Source organism: Pagrus major, chromosome 21 (assembly GCF_040436345.1).
Source record: "Pagrus major chromosome 21, Pma_NU_1.0".
NCBI classification, from domain to species: Eukaryota; Metazoa; Chordata; class Actinopteri; order Spariformes; family Sparidae; genus Pagrus; species Pagrus major.
Window position 1 is genome coordinate 33,183,466 of NC_133235.1, and position 23,516 is coordinate 33,206,981.

General features: G+C 42.9%; 1 protein-coding gene across 1 annotated transcript; it reads left to right on the plus strand.

Annotated features, from left to right (window-relative positions):
- The first annotated feature begins 3,303 nt into the window (after window positions 1-3,303).
- On the plus strand, window positions 3,304-23,516 carry LOC141017110 (immunoglobulin lambda-1 light chain-like). Its single transcript, XM_073491727.1, has 6 exons — window positions 3,304-3,613; window positions 18,845-18,904; window positions 20,876-21,175; window positions 22,216-22,293; window positions 22,775-22,849; window positions 22,933-23,516. The coding sequence occupies exons 1-6, from the start codon at window positions 3,304-3,306 to the stop codon at window positions 23,040-23,042; spliced, it is 933 nt and encodes a 310-aa protein (XP_073347828.1). The 3' UTR covers window positions 23,043-23,516.

Here is a 23,516-nt window from a genome sequence, read left to right on the forward strand (position 1 = left end):
TAAAGCTACACGATGTTTCACTGAGTGAAAGATTCAAAGCCAAGACTCCATCAAATGGAACATTTCAACATGTCTGCTGCATCATTTTACACACATTTCCCCAAAATCCAGCCTGACACATTTGGTATTTGTGTAAACTTTGGGATCTCCAGCAGAACGTCAGATAAAGTTCAGAGGGTTAGTTTGTAAAGACGAAGCCAGCGGAGGCTTCAGAAGAGTTGAAGTCCAGCTGTGCTCCTCATATGTGAAGCAGTGGTTCTGGTGCTGTTCCCTGGAAGGAGCTCAGGGCTCTGCTCTCTACTTCCTCCATGTAGAGGTCAGCCACAATGGGAGACGCTGGTGAAGCCACCACAGCTGTGCTTCTGCCTGTAAAAACCCTCCTTGGATGTGAAACAGGTGGTATTCAGGCAGAGGTCGGGGCCAAAAAGTGGTCCGAGTGAAAAGAGAAAATGTGTGGTTTGTAAGTGAGCTTTAAAACGACACATAGAAGTGTTTTCTGATGTGATGAAACTATCAGCAGGACCACATCATTTGTCTCTGTCCGTCAAAACTGTCAAACAAGAACACAAATCAAAATAGAAACTATAGAAGAGCAATTCAACTCCAACTTACAAGGCAAGCAGTACAAATACACACAGTACCCACCAGCAGAGATGTACTTCAACTAATACTTGTCACACCGCGGTGAGGTTTGTCTTGTCTTGGGTTTTTTTGTCTCGTAACTTCCTGTTTTATTTTGAAATCTAACTCTCCTCTTGTTTCAGGTCACTTGCCCTTCCTCATGGATCACCGGTCTGATTGTCTCACCTGATCCCTGATTGTTTCCACCTGTTCCCCATTACCCTCATGTGCTTATAGTCTGTGTCTCCCCTTTGTCTTGTGCCAAAGTGTTTCGTCCTTGTCCGTGCACCCAAGCCCTTTACCACAGCCATAGTCGGTTTTGCCAAGAGTTTTGCTACGCCACATAAGTTGTTTTCTGTTTCCTCTTTTGAGAGTGATTTTTCGTTTGTTAAAGTTTTCTAGCTTAGCGTCGATTTTGTGTTATTTTGTAAACTGTTTTCTTTCCTCCCTTTTGGAGCGATTTTGTGTTTTAGGGTCTTCCCTGATTCTAGTGTGTTTTTTGTCTCTCCCTTTTATTGGAGATTTCCCTTATTAGGAAGTTTTTCTTCTGTGAGTTATCTTGCCAGGCCTGAGTTTATTAAGTGAGTTTTTCATAGCCCAATTGTTTGTCACTCTTCAAAGAAGGATCTGAAATCAATAAAGTGTGCTTGTACGTGATATCCTCTGCATCTGAGTCCTCATTTTAGTCCAGGCCTGACAATACTGCAGTACTGTCTCAAGTGAAGTGACACAGTGCTGTGATTAGTTACACTTCTATAGTTATAGTTAGTATAGTACATGTAAGAGTAATATGACACCATCTACTGTAACAGGTAGCAGCACAATAATATAGTAATAATATAGTTACAGTAGAAATAGTATTTGAAGTATTTTTAGAAGTAGTCACAACAATAATGCCAGTAATACTCCTCATTTACTGCTGTGTGTTTTTTGTCCACTAGATGTCACTGTGGGTTTGTCGTCAGTAAAATAAGAGGTCGGGAGCGTCATTGTGTCGTCATGGCGACCGTCATCAGCATCACATGGATATCCCTGCACTTCCTGTGACCGACCACAGGGTGGTGGTGTTTCTCTGTGATGTTTAATGTCAGCACCAGCAGCAAACACAGAAATCCAGCATGTGATCAACTTCAGTTTGAAATGTGTCACACAGCCACGGTGGAAGAGCTGATTTATTGGTGTGACGCGTATCTAACAGCGTAAAGACACATGTAATGTCACACGTGTTGTCTGCTGAGACAGCTGCAATATGTTGTCATTCTTCAAACAGTCTTTCATGGTGGAAATGATCAAAGTGTTCAGAGTTATAACACATAACAGAACAAACATCCCTTCAGATAATATGAAATGTATCATAACTGTTCCTTCAGCTTCTTAAAGGAACACACGGACATTTGTCTGCTTTGGTTTGACGCTGTTATTCCATTTAAAGCAGATTTCAACCAGGAGAGACGAGTGAATGAAGTAAAGATCATGTTTATTAAAGCAGATGATATGTGATCAGTGAGTCTGCTCACAAAGTCTTTGTCACTTTGAGTCTACAGAGAGATTTTATCTTATTGAGGGGCGTCTGAACAGCAGCAAGAAAAATCCACCAAATGAATGAAATGGTTTAATCTGTGAGGAGATGAAACATAATATAGAGGATGACACGGAAAAAATTAAGTGAGGTGATTAAAATAACAGTGAAATTTGAAGATGAAACTAAACTTTTTTTGCTGGTCAGCAACGGCTGGAGGACAGCAATGACCTGCTTTCACTGGTTGAACTTTCACTAGAGCTTCATCTGAGAAAACATTTACAGAAAACATTAAATCAGTAAATCAGCTGCTGTTTGTCTTTTTATTCTGAATTAAATGAACTAAAATAAACTGAAAAATGAGCACTAGAGATAGTACTTCATGATACTATTCGTCAATTTAACAAAAGCTGTTTTGTATCAAAGGAAGTTATAACGAACTTCAGTTCAAACATTCAGATTGTACCAAAGATTTTCAGATTAAACCTAAACTAAAATATTCAGATTGTACACCAGCTTCAAACTGTTTCACAATAAAATTACACCAAAAATAAACCTAAAATTATTCACAGTGTACAAAAACAGTGACATCAGACAACTCTCATGATAATATTTGTAATCTTTTTGAAATGAGACCTTTTTCTGGTGTTAATAATAAAATCCTGATGGCTGAATTCCATTTAGCTGCTTCAGTTCAGGGTCCTGGTTTTGTTCCTGTTGGCTCACTGTCACACCATCATGGCTGACTGGGACACTTGAACAGAGCTGAGTCATCGTTAATGTTATTAGTAACACTTGTGCTTTTCCTTCTATGACAAGTCAAAATGTGTGCTGTGAAAAAGGCCTTTTGTCAGACAGCGGCCTTATCTGTGCGCCGCAGGGGCTGATGGGAGCTCTGAGGACCTGTTAGAAACCACGTGGCCCTCGTCTGATCTCGCAGCTCGTCCTCGTTTGGCCTCAGCTGCGTCAGAGCGCCACTTCTCCCCAGGTTCACCAGAGGAAACACCACTGCACAAAATGCTTTTCATCCCAGCTGCTGCTCTGTGCTGTCTGTGTTCAGGTGAGTGTTTCCAGCCAATCAGGAGCCAACAAAGTCCACCTGGAACAAACACTGTCACACTGACCTTCATCTATCTGTCTGCTTCTCTACAGCGCTGGTTGCCATGGCAGCACAGCTGATTCAGGACGATTTAACATTGACCAGGAGAGTTGATGGAGACGTCTCCTTCAGCTGTCGAACTGACCAGTGTAGATACAACAGTCGTTTTCATCCAGAGTGGTACCAGAAGAAAGACACAGGAACATTCACAAGGATTCTGTATTTTGACAAGAACAGTTGTAACATAGAGCACAGGGACAATCATCCTCAGAAAAATGATTTCTCAGTTGTGAAGAATCAGAACGGCTGTCAGTTGAAGATCCAGAAAGTTAAACTCCTTCATTCAGCCACCTACTACTGCTACTGTCAGAAGAGTGTCGCCCACAGTGAGAAATGATGCGAGCAGCCTGAACAAAAACCAACAGATGAACAGACGTCAAACAATGTTTGTGACAGGAAGAGAGCAGTAAACCACAGCCCAGGTTCACATATTTCACCTCCATCTCAGCCACAGTCACAAACACACTGAACTGAGGGATTTATTTCATATTATATTTATTTATATTTTGATCAGATATTCCAGCAGGTTTATTGTTGTTTCACACAGTGAGGAAAAAGGACACAAACACAAACACAATGATAAAATAAAGAGGAAAATAATTCAATGACAAACTCAAACATAATCCAGATGAATCAGTAAAACAACAAACATACTTCAGAATATTTCAATGAAATGATCTCAAACATAATCAAATGTTTACAGCCCAACGTCCTGCTGCTGAATAAAGTCCATCCGTCCCTCACAACACTAATGTCTCTGAATGAAAACACTTCCAGCAGCACTTGTTGTTTAACACCTTTCAGCAGATTTCACCACATCATTTCACTTTATTACATTTTAAAAGACAAATCTTGGACACACGTCAGCTCAGGACTTTGTCCTTCTAGCAGCGGCTTATTAGGACGCTCGTCTTGTTGGACACATTTCCATCAGTTTCCTGTGGATGTTTCTGCTTCCCAGAGGATGAACCCTAACATTTATGGTGACCTCCTGACCTTTCCTCTAGCGCCACCATCAGGACAAAAGTGTCTCCAGACCGACACTTCAGCATCTGGAAAGTTAATGACTTGATTTTTAATCAACTGACTGAAACTTTAAAGAATGAAACACTTTGTAACATTTAAAGCTGCACAAATCAAGATTTTATATGAACAGAGGCTGACATGACTTTGTGTCATCAAGGGCCGACAACAAACAAACAAACAAACAAACAAACAAACAAACATGGCCACAAAGGTCACATGTTTAAGAAGTGTTTCACTGCTCTTGCTGAAAAGGTAGAAAACCTACAACTCCCAGAATGCACTGCGCTGCACTGGACCAATAAAATCACTGCGAGGTGGGCGGGGCTTGGTTTTGGCTCGTCAGTTCTGAAACAGGAAACAAAATGGTGTCAGGCTGGTAACAAAGGATCTGCTACTAAAATGTGTTTGTGAAAACATTTGAGGTGAGAAACAGTTGATGCAGGAACAGAATCTGTGTTTAGATTTGATCAGCATCGCCTCGTTTGACAGATTGACACAGAGACTCAATCCACTTCTGTACTCTTTGTGTCCGGAGAGGCCAGACGGACAAACATGTACAAGTCAATGGTAGTTTGAACAATATGTATTAAAGTTGGGGTCGGTAAGAGCCACACTTTCTCAGCTGTGTGCTTTATGCTAACGTTAGCCGCTACAGGAGTGCGTTGCTGCCGCAGCAGCTCTGTTATTGGCTCAGGGGGTCTGTGCGTGTGCTTTGTGCTACTTGTTTAGCGGCTGAACGACAGTCTGTCACTGCCGCTGCTGCTCATCGCTCTGTGGCTCAGGGGCTGTGTGCTTTGTGTTCCTGAGTTATCAAGCTGCTGAAGAGCAGGCTCAGAGGCTGTGGACAGTGAACGCAGCACATCGTCATCACTGACCATACCCAACCACCTCTCCAGAGGAGGATTAAGGTAGTCATGGGCCCCTAGGCTATTTTTTATGTGGGGCCCCCCCTTATGCATCATGCTCTCCCAGAAAAATTTTAATTTTGCACCATGTGTAACAGTGCAGGAGAATATTTGGCAAACATGATCCACACACACTCCAGTTAGCACACAGGTAGGTCAAATCGAATCGATGAGCTTGATTGGATGACGTGACCCATGTCTGCCCAATCAGTGCTGTTTTGTCTGTTTATTACCCCATGGACCAATAGAGGTCAATGAATTTTTCCATTATTGTACAAGTACCATAATTATACAAGTGCATTTAAATTTCAAAAAAATAATCTGACCAATTCAAGGACCCCTCCACAGGGGTGGAGCAGCAATTTTAAATGTGGGGAGGTTCTGGGGTAGCACATGAGCACTGCAACCACCTTTGGCCCCTGTTTCAGTCTCCAAAACTAATGTGATGCATTTCTAGATTTTCTTCACTAGGATATGCCAATAATATTGCAATCAAAATGTACATTATAGCACAACGCTCTTTAACCTAAGATATTATATATTCACAAGCAATCACATACCATGGTATTAAGAAATTAATGTATATGTCTTATTAAAGAACAAGTGTGAGTGAGTCAAATTGGCAAGAACACTGTGTTCCTCCCTCTTCTCTTGTGTTATCTCCAACTTCTCTCCTGTTCTCTCCCTCATCTTCTCCAAGCTCTCCTTTGTCCTGACTCCTGAACTTCCCTTCCTCAGAAACATCCTACATAAAGAACTCAATGTTAATATTCCTGAACATGTAAACTTAGAACAAACAGCCTTGATTTTGATTAGGAAACATTCAATTCTTTTGTTGTTCTTTTATCTGCTTTTTATTAATTATTTTACATATATTTTGTTGTTCTAATCTGTTTTAACTAATCTTTCATCCTAGCCTTTATTGTATATTATTTTATTCATCTTATTATTTAAGATTTTAATAGTTTTATTGCATTTCATTGCCCTCATTTCTATTCTTTTCTAGTTTCTGAGAGCAGTAACAGGGATGAGCTGATGTAGGAGATTTTCTTCATTGAAAAGAAGGTTTTAAGCTCCAACAAATAGCTTTAAGTTCCGTAAATGAACACCTACATGGCATCAATGCAAGAATATGAATGTACTACCATAAAATTGAATTAGTGCATTTATGGATTGAAAGCTAGCTTTCTGTTTCCCTCCTGTCACATAACTCCAATTAAATGACAACTTGACTTGAAAAAGAAGTCAATCTTCTGCTGCCTCTTCCTGTTTGGCATTCCTAACAAAAAGAATAATGATAATGTTGAATAATATCAAAATCAGTGGATGTCTCTAGAAAACAGTTACCATTAACTTTACCTGGCTTGTATTAACTTTGTTTGCCACCTGGTTTGCTTAATATTAGCGGACATGCCACAAAGCAAGACATAGTTTAGTTATTTACAGACAAAATCCTACATTATTAACTAGTTAAATAACCGTTTCACACCTCTGCTCTGTTCGCTGTCTGCGGCAGCTCCGTGTCAGCATGTACGTGTTTACTTTCCCGGGGGGCGGGACTAGTGGGTTTGGTCAGATAGCTGTGATTGGCTTGATGGCTGTCAATCAATCTTACTTGGCCAATGGGTTTTCATGTATGGGGGACTGAGGTGCGCTCCATTTTAGTACGCTGGTACACCGTGAGGGCGGGCAGACGGTTTAATACCTTAGGAGAAAGTCGGGGGGATGAAATCACCTTGTTTTAACAGTCCCCCACGGCTGTGACGCCACGGCCCCTCCACACGTGGGGCCCCTAGGCTAGGGAAGCCTGTGCATTAATCCGCGTCTGCATGTCTCACTCACATAAGAGAACAGCTGACATTATCATCATGAACGCGAACAACAAACAAGCTGTCCAGCTAGCATGTTAGCATTGGGAACTTTGGCTGCACTTTCTCTGCCATTCTTGTGCCACTAGCTCGCTAACAGCTTTAGCAAACATCACCTCGCCCTGTGGAAGACTCCGGTCATACGCAGTGATGCAGAGTGCAAAGGTCAGAGTGCGAGCAGACAGACAGGTACGAATGTAGACAGACAGGTAGCCTGTCCAATCATTTCATACGGGTCAAACAGAACCATTGGACGGGCTTATTAGAGCCTGCAGCAGCCACAGATACTGGATTTATTTTCTGTTATTTGTCAGAGCGTTTGATTTATTGATTACTGTCGGGATGTTCACAGATTTTCTATAAATGTAACAAAAACTGCTTCTAGAATAACTGAGCGACCCAAGTTTGAACAGAGAGCATTCAGAATCCTGTCAAACTGACAGAATGGCAGGATTCAGAGGAAAAATGGTCCAGAGAGAGTCAGAGAAAACTTCTTCAAGCAAAGGTCCAGAAGATCATCATCTGTAACCTGCGTTACAGCAACAATATGTAGAAATGTGTATTTTGTGCGATTTGCCAACACAACTGTGTAAATACAAATTCCAGGTTTCTGTAACAATTTGTCAGATGTAATGAAACGTTACATTTTAACTACAAACAAAACACTCAGGCCTTTTTTGTCGCACTCAAAGATTGAAGTACTTCACACAACACAGCTCTGCGTCTGTCTGCAGACTTTTATTCAGTGAAGCTGTCTCTGACCACTAAAAGCCAGTCTGAGACTCTGTCTTTTGTCTTTTGTCTCTTGCTTGGTCACTGTCTCTGTCTCTGCTCTTAATTTCCTGTCAGCGTCCTCTTCTGTCTCTTCACCTTTGTCATGATGTCCATGGAGGCTGCTGAGCCCGGTTCTGTTGCCCGTTCCGGCCCCGGACCTAAAACCCTCCTCCTGGCAGTCTGAAGCTGCTGTGACAGCGGTGTAAACACCAACACTCCCCGGCGGTGCTCCGAGCAGAGTCAGCTAGCAGAGCTAAGTCGTAGCTAACGTTAGCATCAGGTGGAGGCAGAGCAGCCGGAGGACATCAGAGGGAAAACCACAAAACATTTTCTCCATAAAATATGATCCAGTTGGACTAAAGTCACTGATATGGTGCTGTGTGTGATGTGCTGCTGTAAAGAGTTACACACTGTGATGCTCCCCGCTCACCACAGTTACATAATGCAGAGACAAGTGACAGGAGGGCGGAGTGGCTGAGACAGAGACACCATTCACTCTGTTACAAATCACAGGGACATTACAATGATTTTGTAACCCACTCCTTCTGCACCCACTGCCTCCCTCTACACCCCCTGGGACTCTGCGCTGTGTTTCTGATGTGTGCTAACAAAGCAGGTTCTGGATTGTGGTTCTGACCTGATAGAACTTTATTGGCTCACAATAACAACTCTTGTCTGTGCTGCTGAACACCACAGTGGCTCCTGGCTCCAGAACCTGACAGGGTAGTGCAAAGTCAGCTTTAAATGGAAAAATACATTCAAGTACAAACAAAAACAAAAACTCTGAAAACAATTCAAATATTTTTAAAATAAAGATTTCTGTGAATGTAAATTGAGCTCTAGCATGCTAACCAGCTAGCTCTCATATCATCTCAGCTGGGACATGTTGACATGTATGTGAAGGCAGGTTTGCTCCTCAGCCTGATAAGTCAACAAAATAAACTCACAAAATGTCCAGATAGAAAATATTTTGACACCTTTTCTCCTCACAAACAGAAAAACACAACTGTACACCTTCTGAATTCAAGTTTCTGTCACACTGATGTTCTTAGTGGAGAGTAGAGGAGCCAGATGCAGACAAGGGACACACAGAAAGTTATAATCAACACAAATTAACTTCACGAGGAACAAAACAAGGCAGAAGAGTCGAGGTCTCAGGCAGATCGTCTGGAGGCTGGTGAGGAGGGGAAAGAGACCTCAGGTGGGCTGCCTCGGGGCAGGACACATGTGGAGCTGTAGACCTCAGGACAATGGACAGAGGAGGTCTGGAGGGTGAAGGCCGGGACGCTGGCCACACAGATGGAGCCACACTGGAGGCTGGGCTGGGAAACAACCAGACTAGTGGAGCCGCTCTGCAGGACGACCCTGAAGGCCCGTGGTGCTGGTGGAGCAGCTCTAGAGGACTGGTGGGACCGGTGGTAAAGGAGGGATCTCTACAGGGGCGGCCGGCCAATAGAGGGTGAGAGGGCGTCGCCCTCCTTGAGCCACAAAAAAAAAGATAATAATAAATGTAATTTATTACATTACAGTTTTATTAATTGCACGTTATCAGGCCCAGTGCCACTGTCCTTTATTTGGCTCTAAGATGTAGTTACCTTTACATCTAAAGGTGTATTGAGGGTGAACTCATGAATGGCGACCCATCTGTTGATGATCACTGTGTAATGTTCATCCAAACTCTTGCTGTTCTCAGTGCCATCTCGTCGCCAGACTTCAAGGCTGAGTTCCGTGCCTTTAGCATTTTGCGTACTTCATCAGTCATCCAGGATTTTTGGTTGGCCCGGGTGGTGATGGATTTGCTAGCGCTGACATCCTGCATTTGTTGATGTAGGCTGACACAGACATGGCATACTCATTTATGTTGATGTGATCGTTGTAAGTGGCAGCTGCTGTGAACATATCCCAAGCAAGTGGCGTTTTATAGGGGTTAGCTTTTAGCTTAGCTGTTAGTCCTCCCCGACTGCCGCGCTTAGTCCTTGGGGGAGAAGTCTGTGGCTGTTGGTGGAGCGGAGTGAGCGTGCTGAGGTCTGGGGGGTGAGGAGTTCTTTGAGGTACTGGGGGGCATTGCCATGGATGCACTGGAATGTGAGGAGGGAGACTTTGTAGTCGATCCGAGTGGAGATGGGTCGCCAGTGTAGTGAGTGAAAAATGGTTGTAATATGCTCATATCTGCATACTCTCAGCAGGATTCTAGCGGCGCTGTTTTGAATGTGTTGTAATTTCTGTATGCTCTTGCTGGGAATCCTGCTGAGAAGTGCGTTACAGTAATCAAGTCTGGAGGAGACAAAGGCGTGGACAAGCTTCTCTGCATCTCTTAAGGTGAGTGTGGGACGAAGTCTGGCTATATTCCTTAGGTGGAAAAATGATATTTTGCAGAGGTGATTGATGTGGGCCTCAAAGGTTAGCTGGGGGTCAAACCTGACACCAAGGTTAGTGACTGTTGATGATAGAGGGATGTCCTTGCCAGAGAAAGTAATGCAGGTTATGGAGGAGTTTCGAATCTGATGAGGGGAACCAATGAGGATGGCTTCAGTTTTCGAGCTGTTCAGCTGGAGAAAATTATGTCTCATCCACGCCCTTATCTCCTCCAGACATGCAGTGATGGAGAGAGGTGATGCTGCTGATGGTGGTGAATGAGTGTCCGTTCTAATGTATAATTGTGTGTCATCTGCGTAGCAGTGAAAAGATATCCCAAAGCTTCTGATGACTTTACCGAGGGGAAGCATGTAGAGAATAAACAGGATGGGTCCAAGCACCGACCCTTGTGGAACCCCACAGCCAACAGCATGTGAGCGAGACCTTGATCCTCCCATGGCAACGTATTTTGACCTGCCAGTGAGGTAGGACTCAAACCAGCTCAATGCTGTGCCTCTGAGGCCAACAGAGTCATGTAGACGCTGGAGCAGTATGTGATGTTCGACCGTATCAAATGCTGCAGGTCGAGGAGGATGAGGAGGGATGGTGAACCTGAATCAGCAGTCATCAGCAGGTCATTTGTGACTCTCAATAAAGCGGTTTCCGTGCTGTGGGTGGAGCGGAAGCCAGATTGAAACTTTTCAAAGATGCTGTGTTGGAGGTGATCCTGTAGGTGGCCGGCAACTACTTTCTCAAGAAGTTTGGAGAGAAATGGCAAATTGGATATGGGCCTGTAGCTTGCAAGTACCTGAGGGTCAAGGGTGGGTTTCTTGAGAAGTGGTTTGATAATGGATGTTTTTAGTGCAGATGGTATATGGCCAGTCTGAAGAGATTGGTTTATAACTGTGGTAATCAGAGGACAGAGGGTAGAGCTGTGCAATTTCACCAGGGCAGTGGGAAAGGGGTCGAGGGCACAAGTGGAGGGTTTCATCCCTTTAATGGTGTCTTGCACCTCAAGTTGAGTGATTTCTGGAAAGGAGCAGAGGGGCGACGTGATATCAGTCTGAGGGTTGGCAGCTGGAACAGACAAGGGGGAAGGAACGGAGAGGGATGAGCGAATAGTATCAATTTTGGTTGTGAAAAAGTCCATGAAGTTATTGCAGTGATCTTCTGTAATTCCTGTAAGTGGAGGGTTTTGAGGTTGAAGGAGGTGACTTATAGTGGAGAACAATTGCTTGGAATTTCCAGGACTGCTTTGGATGATGTTAGAGTAGAACTGTGACCGAGCGTCTTTAAGGGACTTGGAGTAAGTCTTTTGGTGGTCCCGATACACCAGCTTGTGGACAGTAAGTCCAGAAGCCTTGTATCGGCGCTCAAGGGCACGTCCAGCTGCCTTCATTTTCCGCAGCTCACCTGTATACCAGGGAGCAGAGCAGGAGAATGTTGCTGTCCTGACTTTGATGGGTGCATGGAAATCCAGAATGTTTCTCAGGGTTGTATTGTAGAAGTCCACAGTTTCAGTGACTGATGACATAGGCACAAGGTGGAGGTATTTGAGGTCGGAAGCCAAATTTTTTGTGTCAATGTTTTTCAGGTTTCTGAAACATATTTCACGTTTGGGCTTAATATATGATGACAGAAAATGTAACTCCACAGAGATTACCTTATGGTCAGACACACCCATATCATACACAGAAGGTGCACTTACAGGGGCAGAGTCAGTGATAACAAGATCCAAGATGTTCCCCTTGATGTGTGTGGGAGAGTCAACATGTTGCCTGAGGTTTAAACAGTCCAGTAGCTGTAGGAACTCTGAGGCAAGGTGGCAGGAGGGGGTGTTGACATGGATGTTAAAATCTCCAAGAATTATGATGTTGGGGGAAGTTGAACAGAAGGTGGAAAGAAGATTGTACATCTCTGGGATGAAATGTGGATTTGGTTTAGGCGGGCGGTAGATTAAAAGAACAGTCATGGAGAGAGGATGCTTGCTATTGAATGCAAGACATTCAAAAGAGGACAGTTCAGGGAGGGGCAGGGGAGACAGGACCAAGTGATTGCGGTAGATGACAGTCAAGCCACCACCACGACCAGAGCTGCGGGCTTGTTGGAGAAATCAGTAGCCAGGAGGACAGGTCTCATTTAAAACAGAAAATACATCTGGTTGATGCCAGGTTTCTGTTAGGCACATTATATCCAAACACTTGTCCCGTATGTGATCATGTATGAGTCATGATTTATTTGTGAGGGATTGGACATTGAAAAGTTTGATTTTAATGTTGGATGAAGTAGTGAGTCCCTGTACTCGTTTAAGTAGACTGAAATTCACCCCGCGCTTACTGACTGTGTCAATGCGTGGCACTGTTGCAGCCGCTCCAGTGTCACTGCTACTAATCCATGGAGTGACAGCGCTCTGATGACGAGGGAGAGATGCGACAGGGCGCACAGCTGACCAGATGGAGGGAATGGCGTCATCAGACCGGGAGAAAACAAATTTTCTTCGAGAGCTTCTGTGGATGTACCGGAGCCGACGTAGGAGACCAAGTTCTTTTATGACCGACATACAGGCAGGAGTATTGTGGTAGTTTAGCTTCAACTCAACTCAACTCAACTCAAAATTTATTTATATAGCACTTTTAAAAACAACCTTAGTTGCCCAAAGTGCTGCACAACATACATAGAGTCAAGTGCTAGCAATATAGATAAAAACAGCATAAATCATCAACATAGAGTAACAATAAGATAGGGCAATAAGAACAATTACTAAGATAAGGTAAAACAAATAAAAGCTATACTAAAAGATGAAAATAACAGGTCAGGGTGTCAGGGTGAGTTGAAGGCCAGTGAGAAGAGGTGGGTCTTTAAAAGTGATTTAAAATGTTCCAGAGTTTCAGCTGCTCTAATATGGACTGGTAGGTTGTTCCATAAATTAGGGGCCACAACTGAAAATGCTCTGTCGCCCTTGCTCTTTAGTTTTGATCTGGGGCAAACCAGCAGTAACTGGTTGCTTGACCTCAATGCTCTAGCTGGAGTGTGAGGCTTAATGAGGTCAGATAAATAAGGAGGGGCTAGACCATTCAGGCTTTTAAAAACAAACAATAAGATTTTGAACTTAACCCTGAACTGGACAGGGAGCCAGTGAAGAGAGGTAAGAATAGGGGATATGTGATCAGGTCGTTTTTTTGCCTGTCAACAATCGGGCTGCTGCATTTTGGACAGCCTGTAGGCGGTTCAAAGACTGCTGGTCCAGTCCAACATAAAGAGAAAAGCAATAATCGAGACAACAGGTGATAAATGCATGGATCGCCTTCTCAAAGTCAGGTAGGGGGAGATAGGGCTTCACCTTACTTAGTAGTCTTAGCTGGAAAAAGCTAGATTTGACGACTGAACTTATCTGTCTGTCAAAAGCATAATCAAAGATAACTCCTAGGTTCCTAGCAGTAGGGTGACAGTAGGAGGCTAGTGGACCAATAACGCTGTTACAACCATCAAGAAGGTTGGAATTCGCAAATAGAATTACTACTGTTTTTGATTTGTTAATATTCAGGAAATTTAAAGCCATCCACGTGTGAACATCATTGAGACAGTTCAGCAGAGCTTGGGTGGAGGCAGGGCTATTGGTTTGAATAGGCAGGTAGATCTGTAGATCATCAGCAAAACAATGAAATGATATATTGTGTTTTTTAAATATGGACCCCAGGGGAAGCATATAAATTGAAAAAAGAATAGGGCCCAAGATGGACCCTTGGGGCACCCCACAGTTAAGAGGGGATGTGGCAGAGGTGTGTTCACCCATATGAACAGAAAAACACCTCTCTGATAAATAAGATTTAAACCATGTGAGGGCTGTGCTTTTAAGGCCTACACACTGGTCGAGACGTGATAACAATATTTCGTGATCTACAGTGTCGAATGCAGAAGTTAGGTCCAGGAGCACTAGAGCAGCTGAGTTACCAGAGTCAAGAGTTAAAAGCAAGTCATTAAAAACTCTAAGGAGGGCTGTTTCTGTGCTGTGGCGTATTTTAAAACCAGACTGGAATTTTTCAGAAATGCCATGAAGGTCAAGGTGTGACTGGAGCTGTTCATAAACCACCTTTTCCAAAACTTTTGACAAAAAAGGAAGTTTAGAAATGGGTCTAAAGTTCGACAGAACAGATGGGTCAAGGTTGTTCTTTTTGTTAAGAGGCTGCACCACAGCATGTTTGAAAGCAGCCGGCACACAGCCAGACATCAAAGAGGAATTAATCGGGTCGACAATACAAGGCCATAAGGTGCAAAAAGCATCCTTTAAAAAGCGGGGTGGGATGCTATCAAGGGGACAGGAAGATGGCCGTAGCTTCTGGAGTATTTTGGTTAGAAGAGAGAGCGACACCTGCTCAAATACCTCAAAACTAACTGAGGAAATAGGAAGCAGCAGGAGCAGAGGTAAGAGGGGAGGGGATAGATCTGATAGCAGAGATCTTGTCATTAAAAAACTGAAGAAATTTCTCACAGAGTGCAGGTGAAGATACAATGGAAGAAGACTTACAGGTATATTAAAAAGAAACTGAGGTTTATGGCTATTGTTTGACACAACAGTGGGAAAAAAATTAGTTTTTGCAGCTTTAACAGCTTTCTGATAGTCGGATAAACTATCTAATGAGATTTGAAGACGATCTTTCTTCCACTTTCTCTCAGCGCGTCTGAGAGAGTGGGTGGTGTCATTCAGCCATGGTTCTGTCAGCGGCTTAGAGCATTTCAATCTAAAAGGTGCCACCGGGTCCATTAAGTCACTACATGTAAAATTAAAAAGAGCTATGAACTCATTAACACTGATATTACAGCGGTCCTTGCAGGCGAGGAGCCCAGAGGCATTAAATGCTTCAGAAAACTGAGACACTGTGGAAGAGTTAATAGTATGCATGCGGCGTGCTGGAGCGCATGGTTTGACATTAGAGGAAGGCACAGTAACAGTAAATTAAACAGCAAAATGATCGGACATATGAGTGTTACAAATGTCAGTGATGTGAATCTTTAGACCATGGGAAAGCACCAGGTCAGGTTAAGTTCAACACAAATGTCTGCAGTTCAAAGGTAGAAAAGGAGTCAGATGATGACTGCTGGTATTGGAAACCGGATTTATATACCGACGCTAGCCCCCCTCCTCTGCCGGTGGTCCGTGGGGAGCTGAGGAATAGACAGCCAGGAGGGAGAAGCTCAGAGAATGGGGCAAACTCACCAACTTGCAGCCACGTCTCCGTCAGGAACATAAAATCCAGTACATGTGAGGTGATGAAATCATGTAGCAAGAACGTCTTGTTTGCAATCGATCTAGCATTAAGAAGAGCGAATTGGAGATCCATTTCCTCGTGTCCAGGTGGTGTGGCACGAGACAGCTGCCGGAGATTCGTGTGGTTCACGCCACCGTAGCACGCTCGGCTCCGCCTCGGGTGAGGAGTTTCCACCGGTGTGCATGGTTGGTTCCCTGGCAAGTGACGGGGCACAATAGGCTGGATCCACCGAAGTCCCATTGGCCAGGATGCCGTAGAGAATTCACTTGGGGGATGATGAGGATTGTTTTTTTGGCCAGTTCTCAGATAGGCCTTGATTCTCACCAGAACACCCCCTGCTTCCTCTGTCTTTTGGAGCGTTTCTTCCAGAGGAAGACAGGTGAGCGACACAGGTAGGCTGGTATGGACGCCAGGAATGGTGGGCATCTTGAAGTTCCATCACCAGATTCATACCTCACCAACTTCTCTTGAGATGTTTTAATGTCAAAAAGTGCTTGGCGATCATACACCACGAGAGCAGACACATCCTCACAAAGAACGTTAAATAAAATTATTGCAAACAGCAATCTAAGCAGAGCTGACAGACGGCCGCCGCACACGCTGGCGCCATCTTTTCCTCCAGCTTCATCAGTTGAGCAGCAGAAAAGTTCATTATGCCGGGCATTTGGGCTCCGCGTCTGTTGTTAGCCGTCAGCCACAGAGGTAGCACACACAGGAGGAGAAACACTCGGGGGCGAGTCACTCTGCACAGATGGTACATCAGGGACATGGCCGGTGAAGTCGAGACCGGAGAGTATGAAGCGTGTCGGGCTTCCAGGGAGCCAAGAGCAGGAGATACGGGCAGGATTGAGAGTGCCGAGGCCGGTTAGCTGTCCTGCTAACCACCGATACCTGTTCGTTGACACTTGCTACCAGCCGCAGGATGGATAGAGAAATCGCCCAAGTCGGTAAGATCTGTGCATCAACCTGGCAGTTCCACCGATGAATTGCTCACAGAAATTGGTGGCAAGAGTAGTCAGTATTGCAGCTTTTTTTAGTAGTTCTTGCTCAAGACTTAAAGGGGACATATTATGCAAAACTCACTTTTTCCTTGCTTTAGTATGTATATTTGCGTATCCGGAGTGCCTCCCCACCCCTTAAGGATGATTTTTCGACAACTAAGTCAATATTTCGTAAACTACTGGAGTCAGGGATTGGGTCTCTAAACGAGCCGTTTGGATTTCGACCGGATTGTGACGTCACAATCCGGTCTTTTGCATACTCCAGTCCTGGCGCTGGCTATCTCCTCCCACACTTGGCCAGCTACCTGGACGAGGATCCGCCATTTTTCTCGTTCTCGCTTAACTTGTACGCGACAGCCTCACCGCTACCATGTACAACCCGAAAGCCGAGCACTGCTGCTCTGTCGTCGGATGCACTGATCCTCCTGTTTCGCTACATGGCCTCCCTATCAAAGAGGATATCAGAGCGAAGCGGCTACATTTTATTTATCAGGGAAACGTCCCAGCTTCAGTGAGCTAAAGCGTTATGGTCTGTGCCAGTCACTTCACGCCGGACTGCTTCAGCAACCAGGGTCAGGACTGGACGCTGGACTGGCAACAAGATTGTCCCTTAAAAGATGGATCCATACCCACTGTCAATGATGGAACTGTAAGTATTTAAAAAACAGTGTAGTTTGTGTTACTTTGGCCGTTTAGCACATGAGCTAACGCTAACCGTCGATGTAAATATGAGGCTAACGTGAAGTTATCAACGTTGGGCTTACTGGCCGTAGGATTCACGATTTGTCATATCAGCACTCTTTTAAAACATGACAGTGAATTGAGAAAATGAATTAGGATATTGAGATTTTGTCGCTTCTAACCGGCCGGTGAACCACTGCTCGGCCGTAAACAAGCAGAGGAGATTCTATGAAATCGTCTCGGTTGTTAGCGGAGGGTGGGCTGCTGTTCCTCCGTGAACAAGCAGAGGAGACGGGGTGAAATGTCTCGGTTGTTAGCGGACGGTGAGGTACTGTTCCTCCGTGAACAAGCAGAGGAGACGGGGTGAAATGTCTCGGTTGTTAGCGGACGGTGAGCTACAATTCATTAGCATGTTGTGCTAAAGGACAGTGACCTGCACGTTACCTGCAGTAAAGCAATCACTACTTTGTTTTGGAGCCGGAGACAGGGGTTAGCTGCTACATGTCTGCTGTGCTACTATCAGTTATATGCAGGCATGGACACAGAAAAGTTGCTTCGCAAATGTGTATAGCTCGTTGCCATGGTCACGCGATGCCGTCCTCACGTCTTCCGCCCGGCAGGAAGAGGTGGGCGGCGCACGCAGTAGCTCATTAGCATTAAAGGGAAAGGCACTCAAACCAGCCGCTTAAAACAGGGCTGTGAAACTGGTGTGTAAACACCCCTGCTGTGCTCAATCCTTCGTTTTTTTCGACCAAAGCATGTGACTTTCATTCCATCTAGACATCAAGGAACCATGTCAACAAGCAGAAATGAGCATAATATGTCACCTTTAAAACTTAAAACTAAAACTTGAAGCTTGAGGGGAGAAGCGGCGAACAGACAGCGCCAGCGTCCTCTCTCCCCCTCTGTTTGCAAAGATCTGAAGGTCATGACAATATCAGCTGCCTTCATTTACCTAAGTCACCTTAGACATCATCACAACAGTTGCCCCCCTGAGAGATTTGGCAGGAGCTGCCACTGGAGCTGGTGGAGCTGTCAGAGTCAGGAAAACAAGAGGTTACAGAACCGCAGCCACAGGAGACTGATTCAGCACAGGAACTGGAGACAGCTGCAGCTCAGCTCAGACAGGTTGCTGCAGAACAGGAACAGAGGACTGCTGCAAGGCAGAGCAGGAGGCCGGCAGCTGGAGGTCTGGACGGGTATCAGGAAAGACCGCTGGTCCGGCTCTGGAGCAAGTCTGCTGACTCGCCGACAAGGAAGCGGGAACAGGTGTCGACTGGGCCACCAACTGAGGACCAGGAACTGGTGGACCTGCTGGTGGAGCTAGATAAAAAGTCAAAATCAACAAAGTCAATGAATGAAGTTCATCCTCTGGGGACCAAGAATGTCTGTAGAAAATGTCATGTCAGTCCATCCATCCATCCTTTGGTCCAGGTCCAATCCATGTGGACTAAAGTAGTGGAGCGACAGACATCAGCATCCATAGAGCAACACTGCTAGTGTGTCTAAAAAGACAATAAAAGAAGAGACAGTCATGTTGATATGAACATTAGAGAAACACATCATGGAGCTGAAATATGATCCTGCTTCATCATTTGGACTCGTTCACCTCAGCCGACACGTTCAACAGCACACAGGTTTTTGTATTACGCTGTTTCACTGTGGGAGGATGGTGGTCTACATACTACTACCTTGCCTTTCTCTCTGGAACTAAACTGTTTGTAACAGGTAAGAATAAAGCTTCATTTTCCTTCAGTTGTTTTATTGAACAAGTTGAAAATGTGTTTTTAATGAGTTTCTGCTGCTTCAGGCTTTACATGTTAGTTTGTTCATAATTAGTAGAGAATTCTTGCAGCCATGCAGCTATTGTTACATAAAAAGGTTCATAACTCCTGAAAAGATGTTTAAATCTCACTGCACAACTGAAGTTCTTCTTAATTCTGCAGGAGATCAAACTGATTCATATAGAAAAAGTTTGATATTGACAATGTTACAAATATACAGTATTTGATCCTCTCAGTAATTCAGCACCATCTCTTGTTTTTATAAAACATCATATATGATATTAAACATCATTTAATATATGTAAGGAAATGTATTTGAAAAACATATAACTTTAAATATGTTGTATAGGATAATTAATAAGTCTTTATTAAATGGTCAAACTGACCTCATGACAATTGTATTTTATATGATGGTACATATGTCTTTTAGTGTGAGATATATTTATACATGAAGACAAACAGACACTGAATATGATATATATATATATATATATATATATATATATATATATATATATATATATATAATATAACATGCGTATTATACTAAAATGTAACAAACATTTGATAAAATAATATAGTATGTTATACAGTGGCACATGAAATATGTATTTTTTATGGTGATTGACCTTTAAATAATTTATATATAATAATAAATATATTAATTAATAATTTCATGTATAATTTAAACAACAAAAAAGAATAATGTCAAACCTAATTTCAAATACTTAAAAGTAAATGTATTAGCAGCACTTGATGATAATATTGTGTACGACAGTATGTCGTACACAATATTATGCAGATGGCACCTTAAGTGGCAGCCTCTGCCATCAGAAAGGGTGATGAGCTGGCAACCCGTCCATAGAGTAACTGGGATTGGCTCCAGCAACCCCCGCAACCCACGGGGGATAAGAGGGGGGTAACATCCCCGCGACCCTCACGGAGAAAGCAGCAGATAATGAGATGAGATGAGACATTTAATTTAATCATATGTGAAGTTCCTGTAAAGGATCAATAAATTCTTACCATTCTTCATATTATATTACAAAGCAGTCGTTATTCATATTTGACATATCTGAACATATCATTGTAATTGTGTATAAATGTAAAAATACTGAAAAAACATTATGATATTATTGATGTACTGACTTGTTTTTCTTTAGCGGCTGGACTAAAGTACACGGTGGTAAATCTGTCATATGTTAGACATGTAGTAATAACTTTAAAAAGTATTTCATGTGAAGGTAAATATGTATTTTATTGTGAATATATATTAACTTAATATTTAAAGAAACTTTTGAATTTTGCAAAAGAACATTTTCATAATTATATCATATTTTATATCATTAAACGAACAAAGTTTTACCTTTTATATTAAATTACATCTTTTTTTACATTAATCATATGAAAACATGTATCTGTTAATGTGTATTAAGTGTAAATATTTATGAAAAACATGAAGTTCAAGATTTTTTCAAAATATTTATAATATGTGGTGGATATTGTAAACATTAAAATGGCAGCGCGTACTAAACTTGAGGGTAAATATGTCCTTTGTTATAAGATGTCTTTTATCATGATACACATGAAGATTTTCCATTGTATGAAAATATGATGTCATATTATTATTAGTAAACGTCATAATAATGATGAATGTGCACATTGAAAGAAAGAAGTGCTGAACACATAATGTTGTTTGTCCCCATATAACATATGATGACATGACATGATGAGTGTGTTTGATGTGCAGGTGAATCCAGTCTATGTGTTGGACTTTGTGCTGTATTGATGAGTAGTTTAGTGATCAGAGTCCATGTAGTTTGCAGGATCACACTGAATGCAGTGCAGTGCTGTAAGCTGCTGTTGACTGTGTCAATGTGTGTCTGTGCTGCTTGTTGCTGTTGTCAAACTTCAGAGCAGGTAGTGAAGCCCGTGGTGAGCGTGTACCCAGCAGCATCCAGAGCCCACCTGGAGGGGAAGAGCTCCCTGCTGTGTGTGGCCTCAGCCATGTCTCCTCCTCTGGTCCGGTTCTCCTGGAACAGACGAAAGGAGAATGAGGAGAAGTGGCTCCCTGCTGAGGGAGAGCAGCTGGAGCTCAGAAAGTCGGGATGCATCGCCACCATCTTGCCACTTGATCAGGACGCTCTCAACACGTATGAATACCGCTGCTCCGTCCAGCACGAGGGGGGCACAGTGGAGGCCCAAATAGAACAAGGTAATGAAGGCTTGGTGACTGTGTTCAGCAGTGATTCAGCTTCATGTGGAGACGCTGTCAAAGAGGGCAGAGGACCAGAGGACTGACATTTTCTTTTGGCCTCCTCTTCTGTTTCAGAGGTCGCAGCTCAGGCCGGCTCTTGGCATAGGCCATATAGGCGCTCTCCTCAAGCACCACATGCTGGAGGGGTGCCAATAATTTGCTCCGCCCATTCACTCATGTTCTGCCTTGACAGAAAGAAAGAAAGAAAGAAAGAAAGAAAGAAAGAAAGAAAGAAAGAAAGAAAGAGTCATTTGGCTCTGGCCTTGACTCTGGCCTCTACTTGGGGTGCTGTGTCCCGTGAGCACTGACTACTGACTGTGCTGCACATTGAAAGTGGGGGATGGGTTACCGATGTGGATCTCAGGTCAGAGAGAGAGAGTGACAGGCCTGATAATAAAGCTATGTCAGCTGCTAAGGATGTTTATGAATCATCTGAATGTCAAGCCTGTTAACTTATCTGGTCAACTGCTGCTGCTGTTTCCTGTTCCTCCTCCTCCCTAGAATGTTTGATCACTACGGACAAATAGTTACACATATTGTTTGGCATGTGTAACTATTTAATTGAAGTGCAACCTCTTTTACTTTCCCTTATGCATAATCACAAGTAGGTAATAATGTGTTATGTTGACCCACTGGTACAAGTAGCAGTGTGCAGGCTGCAGCAGTTGTTTGTCCTTCTCTGTCTGCTGCAGCTACATGTTTGTACAGTAATAATCAGACTAATTGACTCTAATCTGCCATCTACCCCACTCACTGAAGCATCGGATAATTATAAAAAATGTGGTCTCTGATACACTGCTGTGTTATTATTATTTTTATTGTTGTTATTTTTATTATAACTGAATATTACAGTTAAACCCTATTACTATTTGAATACAGGTCTTAGTCAAATGAAATAAAGCTTATTTGTACAGTGCCTACTTTATATGAAGCAGAATGACACAACAGACTTAATGCAGTGGTGTAACAGTATGGATGTACTGTATGTTTGAATACAGCTGCAGTTCAGACAACAAGCAGCAGCACCACCACATCCAGCAAACCACCTACCTCCAGCGAAATGCAGCCTGAAGCAGGTGAGTAATAATTATATGTTACTGTGGGCATTGTCTCCATTACATAAAATCATTAACAGATTCACAGAATGTAAGAAAATCTCTGTACACAAGGGACAAGGCTGAAAACCAATACTGGAGGGCCATGATGTTCAGGCCTCAGATGGCACTGCATTAAAAACAGACACAATTCTGTAGTGAAAATCATTACGTCTCTGATGTACTGCTATGTTGTCATTACTAGTATTATTATTATGATTATTTTTATTTATTATTATTAGTAGTAGTATTAATAATAATAATAATAATAATAATAATAATAATAATGTTTTTATTATTATTACTTAATGTTACAGTTAAACCTTGTTACTAATTAAATACAGGTCTTAGTCAAATTAAATAAAGCTTATTTGTACAGTGCCTACTTTATTTGAAGTAGAATGACACAACAGACTTAATGCAGTGGTGTAACAGTATGGATGTACTGTATGTTTTAATACAGCTGCAAGTAAGACAACAAGCAGCATCACCACATCCAGCAAATCACCCACCTCCAGCGAAACTCAGCCTGAAGCAGGTGAGTTCTTCAAGTACAAAGACCATCACTGACCATAGCACCATTCTGAAGAAATTTACTTTGTCTGTCTGTCTGTCTGTCAGTGTCCTTCCAGTTTCAGTGCAGGGTGAAGCTGCTCTGTGTGCTCTACACAGTGCTGATAGTGAAGAGTCTGGTGTACTGCTGTGGACTCTCTCGGCTGATGAGCCTCTGAAACAAGGGACCGTCCACCAACTGCACACATGCTGACTGACTGTTTTCTGCTCGCCTTTTCTCAACATCAAATCTCATCAGTTCATCTCATTGATCACTTTGATCAGCAGTCACAAATGTCAGTTTTCATGTTTTGTGGTTGGTTGTAAAATGTATCTTTTTATGCACAGGTTAGATACAGTCATCCTACATATATAAATACATATATACACATATATATTTGCAGTGACTGAGTATAAATTCTGTGGTATAGTGTTATTTTCCCCCTCGAGTTTATTTCCACTTTGAATTGTGACTTGTATAATAACAGAAAATGAAGCTGAATCATTAGCTGTCTGCTAGATATTTGATTGTTTTAGTATTTTTCTCTTCTTGTCTTTCTTTTTATACATTATGCAGAGTGTGGCAGCTTTGTTGAATTCTCTCAGTGTAACATTCTCAATAAAGTGAAAAATCACAGTGTGTGTTTTAGAAA